Source organism: Sander vitreus, chromosome 10 (assembly GCF_031162955.1).
Source record: "Sander vitreus isolate 19-12246 chromosome 10, sanVit1, whole genome shotgun sequence".
NCBI classification, from domain to species: Eukaryota; Metazoa; Chordata; class Actinopteri; order Perciformes; family Percidae; genus Sander; species Sander vitreus.
Window position 1 is genome coordinate 27,719,124 of NC_135864.1, and position 15,007 is coordinate 27,734,130.

The following is a 15,007-nucleotide window of genomic DNA, read 5'->3' on the forward strand; positions in this document are numbered from 1 at the left end:
AGAGATTGTACCGTAAAATCACTTGAAATTCGACGTGGACATAGTCAGGGTCATCCTGAACATCTGTCTGTATTTCCAGCTCCTTGGAGCAAAAACTTGCAGTGTTTTGTCGGGGCTGGACTATGCTGAACCAGGGGTTAATGCATAGACTGTATTAAACTGTTACATATATTTACAGTCTATGTATTGAACCCAGAATGTCTCGATCGCCCCCTGGTGGCTGGCTGGGCATAAATTCCGCCCCCTCCGTTTTAGGGATGGGGCTTGGACCAAACTATAAAATGAAAGTACACGTCAATACATTTATCCCAAAGAAGGTTTCTGGCATTTTAGGTCGTACAGCAGACTGTGGTAGATAGCGACACAGTGATTAAGCAGGTCCTCGCTGACCTCCGAAGGAGAAGAAGAATAGACAATAACATTAGCTTTTTTCCATGGAACAAACTGAACTTTTGAACTAACGGATTCTATGCACAGACATCATGTCTTTGCACTTTATGCACTGGTTTGCACTTTTGTATAAATATAACATGTACTGTATTTCTAAAATGTTACTGTAAAACTTCAATAAAGTTCTTTTATTTAAAAAAAGAGACTCGTCATCCAGCCCCCAGTAGATGGCGACCCAGCACACACCTTTTAGATTTGTCTTATGTTGGAGACGTGTAGAAGAAGAAACTTATAAGGAAGTAGCATAGTCCTACGGTAGTAGTGGACCTAGATAAAGTATGGAGAGCCCGGAGTTAACTTTTACTTTGGCTTATATAGTGTTCTCTCTCTGCTTCGTGTCTACGCCCAACGAGTTCCGTTCGGCCGGTTTAACCATCCAGAATTTGTTTTCGTCCTGGCTGGGTAGTGAGGATGTGGGCTTCATCCACTACCATGTCAGGAGGACCAGCATTACCGTACTGGTCCACTCCGCACTGCCTTTAGGTAAAATAGAACATTCAGATAGAATTCCCATTAAGGACAGGGTAATAACAACGTCAATATTTGTCATATATTACCGAGACCGAGCTGAAAAATACTGAATAAGTTAACGTTAGCTAGCGCACACAGTTTACCAACAATAGCCAGTACGTTACTATATTGGATAATTTATCATTAACTAATTTGTTGGAAGGTGTAGTTTTCGTTAAGTTATATTTTACATTTTGGCAACGGTTTACAGACTTTGTTCAACACACGTCCTGCTAGCAGCTTAATGTCTCAGTCGGTGTGTTTACATGCACAGCAGTAACCGAGGTATGGTCTGAGCCAAACTAATCAGATGGTGACGTTGTTTCCACGTCCAGTCAGACCTTATTTTAAAAACAGATAATATTGATCATATATATCTTTGGAAAAAGCAAATGCATCCGTCTGTTTTGGAAGGTGTAGGTCAGACATTCACAGGCCTACACTTCCCACACAGTCTCAGGGCGTTTTCACACCTGAAAGTCCGGACCAAGGTTCATGTTTCTGTTACATTGTATACATTTGATCCAGTAAGTGGTTTCACACTGCAGTTATGCAAGCGCACTAAAGATCTATACGTGACAAAACTACGTCCTGCCGTCATCACACACGTGAGCCGCGTCTCCAGATACTTATAATTGATTAAACCAATCAATTATAAGTATCTGGAGACGCGGCCCGTCCTCTCGTATCCTCTCTCTGTGTCTGCTGCTCTCCCCCATTGCCGCGGCTCTGTTAGTTTTGTTGTGATGTTGAGAAGCAAGACACGGGAACTTTCTTTCTGGAGCATTTATTCAGAGACAAACGGAAACCTACACTGTACTTTTAGTACCACTTAACAAATACACTGCTAATGTATTCTCTGGTCCGAAAGTCCGAACCATCCAAAAAATGCTTTCACACTATAAACGAACCGGACCATGGTTCAGTTTGGTCCGGACCGAGACCACCTCTTTTTATCGGACCAAAATTTGGTCTTTTGATCCAGACCGTGGTCCGGGGAAGGTTTCACACCTGTAATTTTGGTTCAGATCAAACTGAAAAGTCCGAAAGTCCGGACCAAATGAGGTATGTATGAAAACGCCCTTAGTGTGGATGTAAATTGAAGCTGAGACTCAAAACCTTATCCACATAGTTAAAATAACTTTAAAAATGCAATGTGCTGAAGAACACAAGAAAAAAAATCAGTGAATGGCCTCACGGGCTGCATTGTACATATTTGGTTTCATGTTTCTGTATGGTGCAGGATGATGTCGGTAGGTGGTGTGTAACATGGGATGTAGTGGATGCGATTTGTTACTTAAGGGGGCATTTGGTGCTGCTGTTAATATCATGTGCGTTTTGCGTGTGTCCAAGTTTTTTGTTCATCTCTTCAGGTTACTACGTGGGGATGTGTATCGCTGCTCCAGAAAAAAACCTAGGATACATTCACCAGGTCAGCCTGTCTCTCTCTGCAGTCTGCAGATTTATAAACACACTTGGTGTCACTCTATACACATGCAGTACAACTATTTCATTTCCCATTCAGAGTGGGTACATTTTGTAATAATGTAATTGATGATATTGTGAACCTGCATTCCCCCCTCTGAAGTTCGTTATGGCAATTCCCAGTAGGATGTACAAAACTACTTTGTCTCCAAGTGCAGTCAGATGCTTATTGTGAGGACTTCAGGTGAACAATAATTATATAATTTTTTTAAAAAGACGTAAAATCAGGCTAACAAAAGAGAAAAGAAAGAAAATGTTTATACAAATATAACCACAGTTTCAGAATGAGCAGCAGCTACATCACAATACTGGACACTACAGTGCAGAGTGAAGAAATAGCATCAGTGACTGGTCTGAATCACACCTAAACCTGTTTCTGTGAATTGGCATCAAACCTCTCCAGAAAGCACAGAACTATTGTGTAGTTTATCCTCCTCTGTTGAAGTAACATGTCACTTGCCATATTTTCACCAGGTTTTGTCAGTTGTGACTTAAATTAAAAACTTAGCAATGCATTGAGTGTAACTAAGTCACTCCCCTCTGATGCAAAAGAAAACTACAAACTGTCAACGCCTGTAGTTATACTCTACTTAAATAATCATTAATTCATATTTATTTATTTATTGATATTCCTTTGTGCCTTTTTTTTATTTTTGATCTCATCCCAGTCCAAACAAAAGTTAGGTATTTTGTGATACAGTACTCAGAGATTTTTTATTAAGATTTCTGCCTTGGCAATTAAATATACAATCTTTGACTTCCTGATGAAGTGTGGAGCATCTCCGATGTTCTCCATGCTACATTGTCGGCAGTAGTTATAAAATGTTGGTCACAGCTGTGTTATTATGTTGTTTCACCAGGTGAGTGACAGCTGGAGAGCATTTCTCCTCTTCTCTATATGCCTTCAGTTGACCAGCTGGATACTCGTCATCTACTGGTCCCGCCGTCACTGGCACAACCATCCAATCAGCCGGGCCCTGCAGGCCCACATACAGCCTCCTTACTCCAGTTGGGGCTTTGTGGCAACCAGCATCAACGATGAGTTCAGACGCATAGATAAGTTTGCTACAGGGGCGCCTGGAGCCAGAGTTATCGTTACTGACAGCTGGGTGTTAAAGGTGAATAAAAAAAGCTTTCATTTTTGGTTACGGTGTTTTGGTGTAAATTAGAGTTGTCCCAACTAAGACAACATGTGCTGGCTGACATCTTGATATGGCCCGTGTGTTATTTTAAAATAAAACCTATATTAGGCCGGCTGGCTATATTAAAATGCAGTTCTTATTGTTAACACTAGATGTCAATATCACCATATGTGTAGTTGTCAGATGCCATCAAGGAAGTCAATCTCCTGTGGGAGAAATTGTGTTGTTAGAGAATTGTTAGAACTCTCTAACAATGATAGGTGAGCAGAATGGATTGGTATCCCTTGTGTGTCCCAGTGGAGTCTGGAGGAGAGGCTGTGACAATTAATTGTATTAAACAACAGAAAGCTCTCTGCGCCACAGCCAGCTAGCTGGGTGATGTGATCTTTTCCGATCAGTATCACTTAATCACCAGTATGGCAAGGATTTGCATCTCCATTACAACAGGGCTACCTACTTGAAGGTGTGTTTTTAACTGTAACAGGCCTGTCTTTAATCAATGACGTTTAAAGGCATCAGGCTGATCCATGGCTGACTAGTGGTCAAAGGAGCTGCTGAAAAACGTGGACAAACATTTAATTTACCATAAATTCTTCACAAACGTCCCCTGATATTTTGTTATTTAAAAGCTTTCAATATAAAGCAGCAAAAATCAAGGAATGTATCAGCAGTAACTTAACACAACTCCTATACAGGTGAAAGCAAACATGAAACAGTAAAATAAAGCATAAGTACATACGGGGACGCAAGAGAGAAACTAAATTTTAGTTAGAAGCTACAAAAGTAAGCGGGCTTAACACACCTTTAAAAAACTTTTTTTTTCTCTGGTCTCCTGCACAGATATGAGTTGAGTTTGGCAACACACTTGTTGGGGAGAAGGAGTTGTCAGGCTCACAGGTTGGCCTTGGTCGGCGAGACGTCAACCGCAACCTGCTTGGAGGCAGGTCGAGCGCACTTTGGCCTGCCATCTGGCCATCTTGGCATGGCTTGGCATATCTCGGCACAACTCGGCACGTTAAACCGGTAGTCGAAATGCAAATTAGCACAGTATGGTTTGACTCAGTGCAGCCTAAAGTGCCAATGAAAAAACATACCATATGTGTATTAGCCCTGTGATGGAAACGGAACACCCCAAATTAAGTGTTGCCAACTCTTTTCCAATGAAAGTATAGCTACTTTCATGCACCAGCTCCAAAAGTCGCTAAAAGTAGCGTCATACGCTCATTCGCATATTTCTTACATCATTACGCAATCATTTGCAGCTTAGTGTCAGCAAGGTAGATAGAAAGAAATAGAAATCTTTAGCCAAATAATCACAAATTCAATACAGAATTTATTTTACCTTTTATAATTATTCCTTAGCTTATCTTTGAAGTAAAAAAATTTATTCTACAAAGTGAGGGAAAAAGAAGGCTGGCTTGCCCAGGGCTAGGCCAGCTCAGCGGCGTCTTTCTCCCGTCGCGTCCCACTGTCTCTCCTACCAACACCGGCCCCTGCACCCTGTCCCTTGTCCTCTTTCTACTGTGCACTGTGTGCATTGCTGCTGCACATGAAGAGAGAGGGGAGAGGCTGCTCCTCCGGAGACTGAGAGGAGAGATAGAGGAGACTGTTTTGGCTGCCACAGGAGAGAAATACCTTGCGTGCCCACTGGACAATACTGGCGACTTTTCTACCGAAAGTCGCTGTCTTTTCTACAGAAAGTCGCCAGATTTGTCGCTAGTCGCTTTTTTGAAAAGTCGGTAAGGGGGTCTGAAAAGTTGCTAAATCTAGCGACAAAGTTGCTAAGTTGGCAACACTGATTGTCACACTATCACCGAGTGTAAACTGGGAGAGCTTTTCAGCCTTTTATTGCTTATTGTTTTGGAACACATTTAGCAAACACTATCAGGCATCATGCTACATTTTAGGTGATAGAATGTAAATAGTAGTGAATATCAACAACTTCTAATTTAAAGAGTACCTAGGGGGGTGCAGACCTGTATGGGCTTCAATGCAAGTTTATTCAAACTAAAACCTTTTTTACTATCTTGCCTTCATCAGGGTGGTTGTGTCTTGTTTACTGTGCTCCAATTTTGAAGGTATGCTAAATTGGCAAAAAATAAACATCCATCCACATGCCTGACCATCTTTGTCCTTCTCTAGGTGACCACCTATCATGTCTACATGGCCTTACAGAGTGAATGTCATGTGACAGTGACAGAGTCCAGACAGCACCAGCTGAGTCCAGACTCGGCTTCCCCCACACAGATATTGACCCTGCGAGTGGACAGCATCAACCCTGCTGTCAGACCCTTTGATATCAGGTGTGTGTTTGTGTGTCAGGACTAAACGGCATGTGCCATGAACAAGCCATCTCACTTTTCCACTGCTTCCAGGCTCAACTCTACAGAGCATGCAGAGCTCAGAGAGAAACTCCATGCACCCATCAGAAACTCTGCCAATGTAGTGATCCACCAAACCATAAGTGAACTCTTCCTGGAAACATTTAAAGCCCAGGTGGACCTCAATCAACCGTACACACTCCCCAGTGGACAGGTACACTACTATTTGTGTGTTTCATGCAACTGCTAAAATCCTGTCCATATGATCACAATACAAATTCACAACATTCTCTCTCCTACAAAGGAAATGGAGCCCTGTATAGGCTGTATGCAGGTTCCAGCAAGCACCAAGCTGGTCAGACTCTGCCATACAGAAGGTGTGTGTGTGTGTGTGTGTGTGTGTGTGTGTGTGTGTGTGTGTGTGTCTGTCCGTGTCCTGTCTATTCCCTACCTTTATTTTGTCTTTCTTCTATTTTCTAGTCTGTCTATTTCTGTATGAATACATTAACAACAATACAAAAACTGGAGACAAATTGTATGTGCACACATACCTGGCCAATAAAGCCAATTCTGATTCCTACCTTGCTGTGTGTTTATAGGAGGAGATAATGAGTCAGAGTGCCAGCAGTGTTTCTGCAGACCAATGTGGTGTCTGTCCTGTCTTGGGCGATGGTTTGCCAGCCGCCAAGATCAGCAAAGACCCGAGACCTGGTTGTCTAGCAGAGTCCCCTGCCCCACCTGTAGAGCCAAATTCTGTATACTGGACATCTGCATGGTCGACTGACAAGACACACACATACAGATCCGAACAGACCTTTTACTCTCGAAATAATGTTGAGGTGTGTTTTTATCCAACATTCAGCAACAAAACTCTGAAGAGAAGCAGTGGACAGTATATTGGACTGAACTTAGTTATGTACCTGTAGTTTATTCTGTGCTTTTCTTATTCTTTTAATAAGGAATGATCATTTACAGTAATTACAACGCTCTGAAAAACATTCGTTTTGAACCCCAACATAGTGCAAAATGACATGATCAATGTGACATTTTGGGAGATACGTTTGTTTGTTTGTCTGATATGATGCCTCTTATCTGACTGGGGTTAAAACACCCCAGTCAGATAAGAGGCATCATATCAGTTACCCTGATCTATCTGCAGTCAGTAAAGAGACATCCAGAGTGTTTAGGTTAGAAAAAAGACTTCCAAATCCAAGTGAAAAAATATACCTTTTAACAATGACCAGGACCTGTATAACTGTTCATCCACTTCAGAATGTTCTAAAGAGCCGATATAAAACTGACTGATATCAAAATGTAAGCAGCCTTTAAGAGCAATAAAAAGTTATCACTTTGTTATACACATGTATACTCTGAGCAGGAAAAGCCAATCAGACACAAGGATTTAACAACTTGCATCCGCCTCATTATTTATTCTATTCTCAGTAATAATGTTATTCTGCAAAAGCACAATTGGTATTTTTAATTTTAAGGAGTGACTTGCAGGCTGGATACCCCAGTACATTAATGTTTAGGGAAATGCTGTAGAAACTAGATTTTCGGGGGAGGTGAAATACATCCATATACCAACAATGGCATCTGGAGTCTAAGGAATTTTTATTTCCAACTCAAACAGACAGATTGTAGATGACATAATAACTATAATATTTAAAACCATTCAACTGAATAGTAACAAAATAGACAAACCAAATATACATATGTATAAATGACAACATCATAAGCCCATCATACATACACGTCTCCCTAGCTCAAAGCTTTTTGGGAGCCCTCCAGAAAGTTCAGGTGCTTTCCCCATTTTCTGTGTAGACATCCAATCTGGCAAACCGTTTAAATGACATTTTATTAAACGCCGCCACCCTAGCCATCTCACAAGCTCACTCCTGGATTGACGGCACCCCTTCATTCTTCCATCCTCGCTTTTTTATTTTTTATTTTTTTATATTTTCCGAAACAAAAAGGACATAAAAAGAAAAACAAAACAAAGAATAACAACATAAATCACAAGATACCTTAGAGACATACATTATAATAACAGTACAGTAAATACAGTACACATTGATGACAGGGGTGGTACAAATACTCATGAAATACTCATTCATGTAACACAAACACTACACAGTCAAGTTGTTGCTCTATTGTTCATATATTCTCTAATAAGAGTCCACAGGGTGCCTAGACCATGATCAGTCTGCAAGGGTTGAAGCTGCATTCTCCATAGAAAGCAAATACAGAAACTCCTATAACCAATAAGTTATATTTGTTATAACAGTCTAATTTGCGTGTTTTCCAATTCATGAGTATAGTTCTCTTTATAGAGAGAAAAGCTAGTGCAACTATGCACAGGTCTTGCTTGTATATTTTCCAATCTGCTTCCCAATGTACACACAATAGACACAATAGGGCATTTAGGAATATGAACATTCAGAATAATTTTTCAACGTCTACTACCTCAGTCCAAAATCTCTATACATGAACAGGACCACAATAAATCCATGCAAGCACAGTTCCGATGCATTTGGGTCAATTTTTTTCATGTTTTTTAACTAATGTGGTGTAATATAAGCCCTATGTATGATTTTCATTTGTATAACTTTATACCTTACACAATTGGACATGGATGTTGAACGTTACAATATGGAATCCCACTGATCTGTAGAGAGGGGTGAGCTAATGTCACGTTCCCACTGTTGATGGAGATTGGGCTGTCAGGAAGGGATAGACGTAGTAACTTGAATATAACTGAGACAGTACCTCGTCCGATAACGGCATCTCTGAGTTTACCATCAAGGACACTTTTAGATCCTGGCACAAGTGCTTTAGAAGTAGAGCTGTAGATATTGTAAAAATGCAGAATCATTAAAAATCATACTGTGTTTTAAGCTCTAGAAAAAAAATATCTCCATCCCTTACAATCTGTCCAATCTAAATGATATTTTTATGTTTCCATGTACACAAAAATATCACTCAGACAACCAGTGTTATGCCACCCGCAGTTAAAAGTAGATTATTCCATATCAGACAAGATGGTAGAAGCACGCCATTTATAGACATATAGACGATTATAGATTGTTTCTATACTGCATTTGCCATTTCACAGTAAAAATCAATTAGTGGATTATCTATTTTGTTATTGTATTTAGGATGGTACAAGAATGACAATATAGAGCCCTCTCCTCCAACCACTCCCAGCTACCAACCTCATAATTATTTTTTATCTATATATGCCCAGGACAGTGGGAATCTTACATTGTATGCTAAGTAATGAAGATAAAATCTTCCATTCTCTTAAAATAATCATCAGAATTGGAAAGGGTTTTATTGCCATGTACGTTTTTTAACACATACAAGGAATTTGTTTTGGTGTTGTTGGTGCACGTCACATAATCATAATCATTAAACTAGTCTGGACCCCGCTTCTTATGTGCTTATCTATCCCATTTAGGATTGACCCATCTCCCAGAACAAATAATCTTGGGCTGAATGGAACCTGGGTCCCTGCAATCCGACATAGGTTATTAGGTATCCCAGTCTAAAATTCGTGGACCTTATCCCAATGCTAGTTTTGACACAGAAGAGGTTGTAAATGTATATTCCATGACGGAGCACAACCTTATAATTATGAGCCTGCTAGGCGGCCAAAAGACCAGGAACAGACAAGGATTAGAATACATAACTAAAAGAAATTGAGTTGTGTGAGGAAAATCAGTGGATAAGCTGGACAGGTGTGTTGGTAAATGACAAGCTTCACCTATTGATGGCTAATGCTGTGTTCACATTGCTGTGACTTTTACTATCACATATCGGCCTATACCAAAACTAGTATTTAGTTGTCTAGTACTGGTTAAGTATTAATACTTACCCATAACAGGTACAAAGTCACGAGTATCAGCGTGTCTCGCATTGTCTATTACTCCACACTACGTTTTTATAGTGCTGTACCGCAGTAGAGAGAGATCTTTTTTGGCAGACAAAGAGGGGCAGGTTGATTTCTTACGATCAATCATCCAATCAATTTTTATTTGTCACATGAAATCTATAGAATTCCATTGAAATGTAACACCAAATTAACACCAATCAACTTATTCGGAACACTGAGTCACCTGGTTGAATGCTGCCGGTGTTGTGTCGAACTCTGTTCCCCCATCGAATAGTTTTTCCCTCCTATTAAAATGCCTAGCGCCCCCATCTGTAGTTAGGGTTAAGGTTTAGTTCAGGTTTAGGTAGGGGGGAACAGATCTCGACCGTACACAGCATTTCCAGCCAAGTTTTAGCGAAAGGACATAACAGCTCCTGACATCCCTCTGGAAACTGACGGAGGCCACTCGGCTCACAGTCTGAAGCTTGCACACTGGCTAGCAGGATGCCCAGCAGAAAAGTTGCCTTGGTGCCCCCTCAGATGTAGAGATAAATGCAGAGAATATCTTGCTTGTCCACATAGTCAGGATTATAGCCATAGGTTGTAGCTAATAGCCATCTTCACCTTTTTCTTTGTTTTTACTCATTTACATTTGAAAAACTTTGATTGGCTAGTCTAGAAAAGTCAGCAGGAGACCTGTTAGAGCCTCAGCTAGAGATGGCCTGCTAGCTGGAGCTCATCTTCTCCACCTGTTTACTCTGGTTTTTACATTTAAAAACCTTGACAGGTGCTGTGTGACTTGTCTCCCACTGCTTTTCAAACATCACAGCCACCTAAAAAAAAGTAAATTTAACAAAAATATAATAATTGCAAGATCGCATTGAGCTGGTTTCGATCTCTCTAGAGCAAGACACACTTCGCGTCTACAGCTCTATGCTGTGAGCTACTTGAACTCTCATGCTTCTTCTGCTTGCAGGAAGGCATTAATTAACTACATAAGCATCCAGGTAATAGTTTGTTTCGTTTGTTAACCAGTAACCTGGGCTTATAATAGAAAATATAATAGAAAATACTAGAGTGTATTTATCACGTTTCTTTCCTTGCGGCAAATACAGAATTGCTAACGATGAGCCACATGAAAAGCTAAAACAACTTGTTACCCTGGGCTTAGTGTGGCAGTGTTTTATTTTGTCCACGACCGGTGCACTTTGTTGAACCCAAAGAGAAACACAAATGGCCTGAGTATACTCAGGCCATTTGTGTTTCTCTTATTATAATAAGCTCCTTAAAGAATTGAAATACTACTTTGCTGTGTTAGAGTTTGAATTCAGAACTAGACATCACTTTGGATAAAATCATCTGATAAATGACACCATTCGGAGCAAAGCTCAAATAACATAAGTGCATTGCAAGCACTTTTTGCTAACAGAGGTATATTTTACTATACAGTACATACAAAAGGAAGGAGAATGACTCTAAATCATTACCTCCATGCCTTCAGAACTTGCGGATAGAATTATTCTGCTCAGTGGACGTGATAAATCACTTCTTTTTCTTTTTTTTTCAACTGAACCCAGGTAACCAGTTGTTTCAGACCAACCCAAGACAAAATGTTATCTGGATGCTGACGTAGTTAATTAATATGTGACTTGAAACGGGAGAACCAAGAGCCTGAGTAGCTCGCAGCGTAGAGCTGTGGTCATGAGTCCATCCATCCATCCATCTTCGTCCGCTTATCCGGGGTCAGGTCGCGGGGGCAGCAGCTCCAGCAGAGGACCCCAAACTTCCCTTTCCCGAGCCACATTAACCAGCTCCGACTGGGGGATCCCGAGGCGTTCCCGGGCCAGGTTGGAGATATAATCCCTCCACCTAGTCCTGGGTCTTCCCCGAGGCCTCCTCCCAGCTGCCCAAACCACCTCAACTGGCTCCTTTCGACACAAAGGAAGCGGCTCTACTCCGAGCTCCTCACGGATGACTGAGCTTCTCACCCTATCTCTAAGGGAGACACCAGCCACCCTCCTGAGGAAACCCATTTCGGCCGCTTGTACCCTCATGGGTGGTAATGTTATATGTTTTTGCTCAACGTGATCTTGCAATGATTATATTGCCACACATAGACAATCATGAGATATGCAAGATGTTAAAGGTAACTACAATTTTTTCAACCTGGAAGCTATTTCCCTATGTTTTTGTGTCTAAGTGACTGATGGGAACAACAATCTTTGACATTGGTTCAGTACTAAGCAAGATCGTAGCAGTCGGCAGTGGCGAAACAAGTTACCAGGTAAGGGTAATAGGGCAATTGTGCAGCTTGTATTTACCTTCAAAAAAGTCCTTGTTTTGCTATTGACAGCCTCAGATTAATATTCTAAGTGTCTGACAACATAATGGAAAGGATTTCTAAGGAGGTCGACCTTTCTGTTAAAGAGTAAGATCATTTTTTTAAACAAAAACATCCACGAAATTGCATTCGCTAAAGCCACCAGACTCCAGACTTATAGGAAATAAACAGTAATTTTAACATTGTGAAATACACTAAATTCAAAGTTGACAGAAATAAAATAAAACTATGAAAAGCCATTTTGGGTCGTCATTCCACTTTTCCAATCATCACAACTGCGGTTTTGGTTGAAATAAACACATCGTTTACCGTTGTGAAAATATGTTGGCTCTAAACACGCTAAAAGTATCGTTTTTTTAAATGGAGTCTGGTGGGTTTAGCGTTAGCGACCGCAGAGCTTTTTCTGGTTAAAGAGGTTTTAAAAAGGCCTATCTCTGTGGGATCCTTCCCATAATGTTGTCAGACACTTAGAATAATAATCTAAATCTTCCAGTGGCAAAAAAAACACTTTTAATGGACCAAATTGACGATGCACATTTGCCCCATAGGGTTACATTGCAGCCCGTCTGTGGCTGCCGGTTACAGCGTTCACGCTTAATACTGGTCCAATTTCAAAGATTGTTGTTCCAATCATTCACTTACACACAAACATAGGAAAATAGGGTCCAGGCTGAAAAAAACGGTAGTTACCCTTGAAATAAATATACTATATACCATTGATAGCATGTTTGGGGTGTATTGTTTTGCAACTCAGCCTCTCACCCTCTGTTTCACCTGTTGCTTCTTTTAAATGGGATGAGAGAAGCGCATCTGATTGGGCATTATTGAAGATCACCCTGACTCTACTTGTTCATTCTGTAGGTGCATTTCACTTCCCTTATTTGATAGCTCCTCGTCTTCAGTCCTCTGCTGAACTGGAAGTTGTAGCCCTCCTTCGCGAAGGCCATCTCAAAGCTCTTATTCCTGCCCCAAGGAGCAAGGATCGAGGAGGGATCGAGGAGGAGCTATGAGCGAGGATACATGCGAGCAGCCTTCCTGGAAGCTGTGCAGCTGATACAGCTGATGAATTCACGTGACGCTTCAGAGGAAAGGATGTTTCATCCCTCTTAAAAACACATATCCTTGTTTCCTCTCTCCTCCCATTATTTCGGAATTGGTAATATTTTGTTTTTCTTTCATTTTAAAATAACTACCCATATTGCCACACATGCAGGAGCATGATGCACAAATACATCTTAATGGGCACTTTGCCAATTTTACTTATAAAGATCAGTTTACCAGTCGTAAGGAGTCAGCCGGGATGAGCTTTGTCAAGTCTAAGATAACCCTGATGTCACCAGGGATACAGCTGTGAGGAAGTTGTGGCGTTTGAAAGACATGGGCAATTATCTTTAGACCTATGGACAATCAACAATCCGTCTTGGTATGGCAGATATGTAAATCTTTCTCTCCTTGGACCCTCCCCTTCACACAAAGACAGTGAGAAAAAGTTGAAACTGAAAACAGTCAGTGTCAGTGAAAAAACTGTCAAAATAAAATAAAATAATTTTAAAGTCCCTGAGACCCACACAAGTGTTGTTAATCTGGCTGACTGAACCTCTTCCCAGGACCGTGTGATGTGTATAGACTGATTGATTGACATCTTCCTGAGCCTCTTTTTTTAACTCACTGATTCTTGAAACTTTGGCAAAAACATCTAAACTAAGAAAAGTGCTAATTCTGTTGGAAATGAATAACACTTTCATGAATAAAAAGAATCAAGGTAATAATCAGGGGGTCCTTTGCACATATGTAAGGTTCTTTTATAGGTTTATTTTTATTAATTTAATGATTAAATGCTGGCCCATTGCCTACAAAATCAGTTGTCCTCGGATAGGAGATAATCATTTCAACTTGATTAAAAAAACAAAAAGTAATAATTGAATTTAATAATATCTTTACCACATGAAAGAGTACATTGTAATGTGTTTTAAAAACTACAAACAGTGAGTTGTTAACAATATTTACTATTATTTTGTGGTTGCTCAAAATGTGTCCCACATATTCGTCACCAGATCATCTGATATTTATAAAAAGCAATAAATCAGGCAACTACAAGGTCAACTACATTCCTGAGGACCCCATTTTCAAACCTTCAACTCTACTGCATGCTTCAAGATCACTCAAGCTCCCTTAAGGTTGCTATTTTCTCTTAAAGTTGTTCATATTTTTGGACACTGTTACTGTCACCACCATAACATGTCAACACCGTCTCTTTTGTATAAAAAATATTAGATTAGATTATGACATAAATGTATACTTTTTAAGAAGAGGTCTGAAGTATCTAGCAGTAGAGGGGAAACAAGATTGCTAATGTGAACAACTCATGCATATCATGTGAAAAAGTAGGTTTTTGTCACAAACGTCAGACGTCACCACCGTCAGGTTTTCGTGGATATCCTCACGGCTGTGGTTCGGCCTCGAGGCTGTGCCGAACCACAGCAGTGAGCCCGTATTTATTGTGATTAACAATTATATTCTAGTTTCCGTTGAGGATCGTTTGGAGGTTTTTATCACCACCGTCAGACAGAAAACCTGACGGTGGTGACAAAAACCTACTCTTCACATGATATGCATGCTCAGGATTGTTATTGTCAGCTTTTGGACCCAATAGTTAAATAAAGTTGTTAAGCAAGAAGCCATGGTATAAATTTTGGAATTGTATGTTGTTATGAGGCCACTGTCACCAGATTAGTGTCACCACCCTCAGTTCTAAAGTCACCACCGTCAGAGGGAGTTTTATTTGTTTTAAATTAATATGCTTACAATATGTTTCTTCAGCTGTTGAATTATTAAAGTAATAGTCGCTTTTAATAAAAAATTGTGTTTGTTAAATAAAAAAACA

General features: G+C 40.3%; 1 protein-coding gene across 3 annotated transcripts; it reads left to right on the forward strand.

Annotated features, from left to right (window-relative positions):
- Positions 1–656: 656 nt before the first annotated feature.
- On the forward strand, positions 657–7,498 carry tmem129 (transmembrane protein 129, E3 ubiquitin protein ligase). 3 transcript variants are annotated; one of them, XM_078261044.1, is made up of 7 exons: positions 657–933; positions 2,334–2,392; positions 3,306–3,563; positions 5,730–5,890; positions 5,963–6,122; positions 6,213–6,285; positions 6,508–7,498. In XM_078261044.1, exons 1-7 carry the CDS (start codon positions 729–731, stop codon positions 6,690–6,692), a joined length of 1,101 nt encoding a protein of 366 aa, XP_078117170.1. In that variant the 5' UTR covers positions 657–728; the 3' UTR covers positions 6,693–7,498. The 3 variants fall into 3 exon arrangements, with proteins under 3 accessions (XP_078117170.1, XP_078117171.1, XP_078117172.1); XM_078261045.1 differs by having other exon boundaries at positions 3,354–3,563; XM_078261046.1 differs by lacking the exon at positions 657–933 and adding an exon at positions 955–2,025.
- Positions 7,499–15,007: the final 7,509 nt, after the last annotated feature.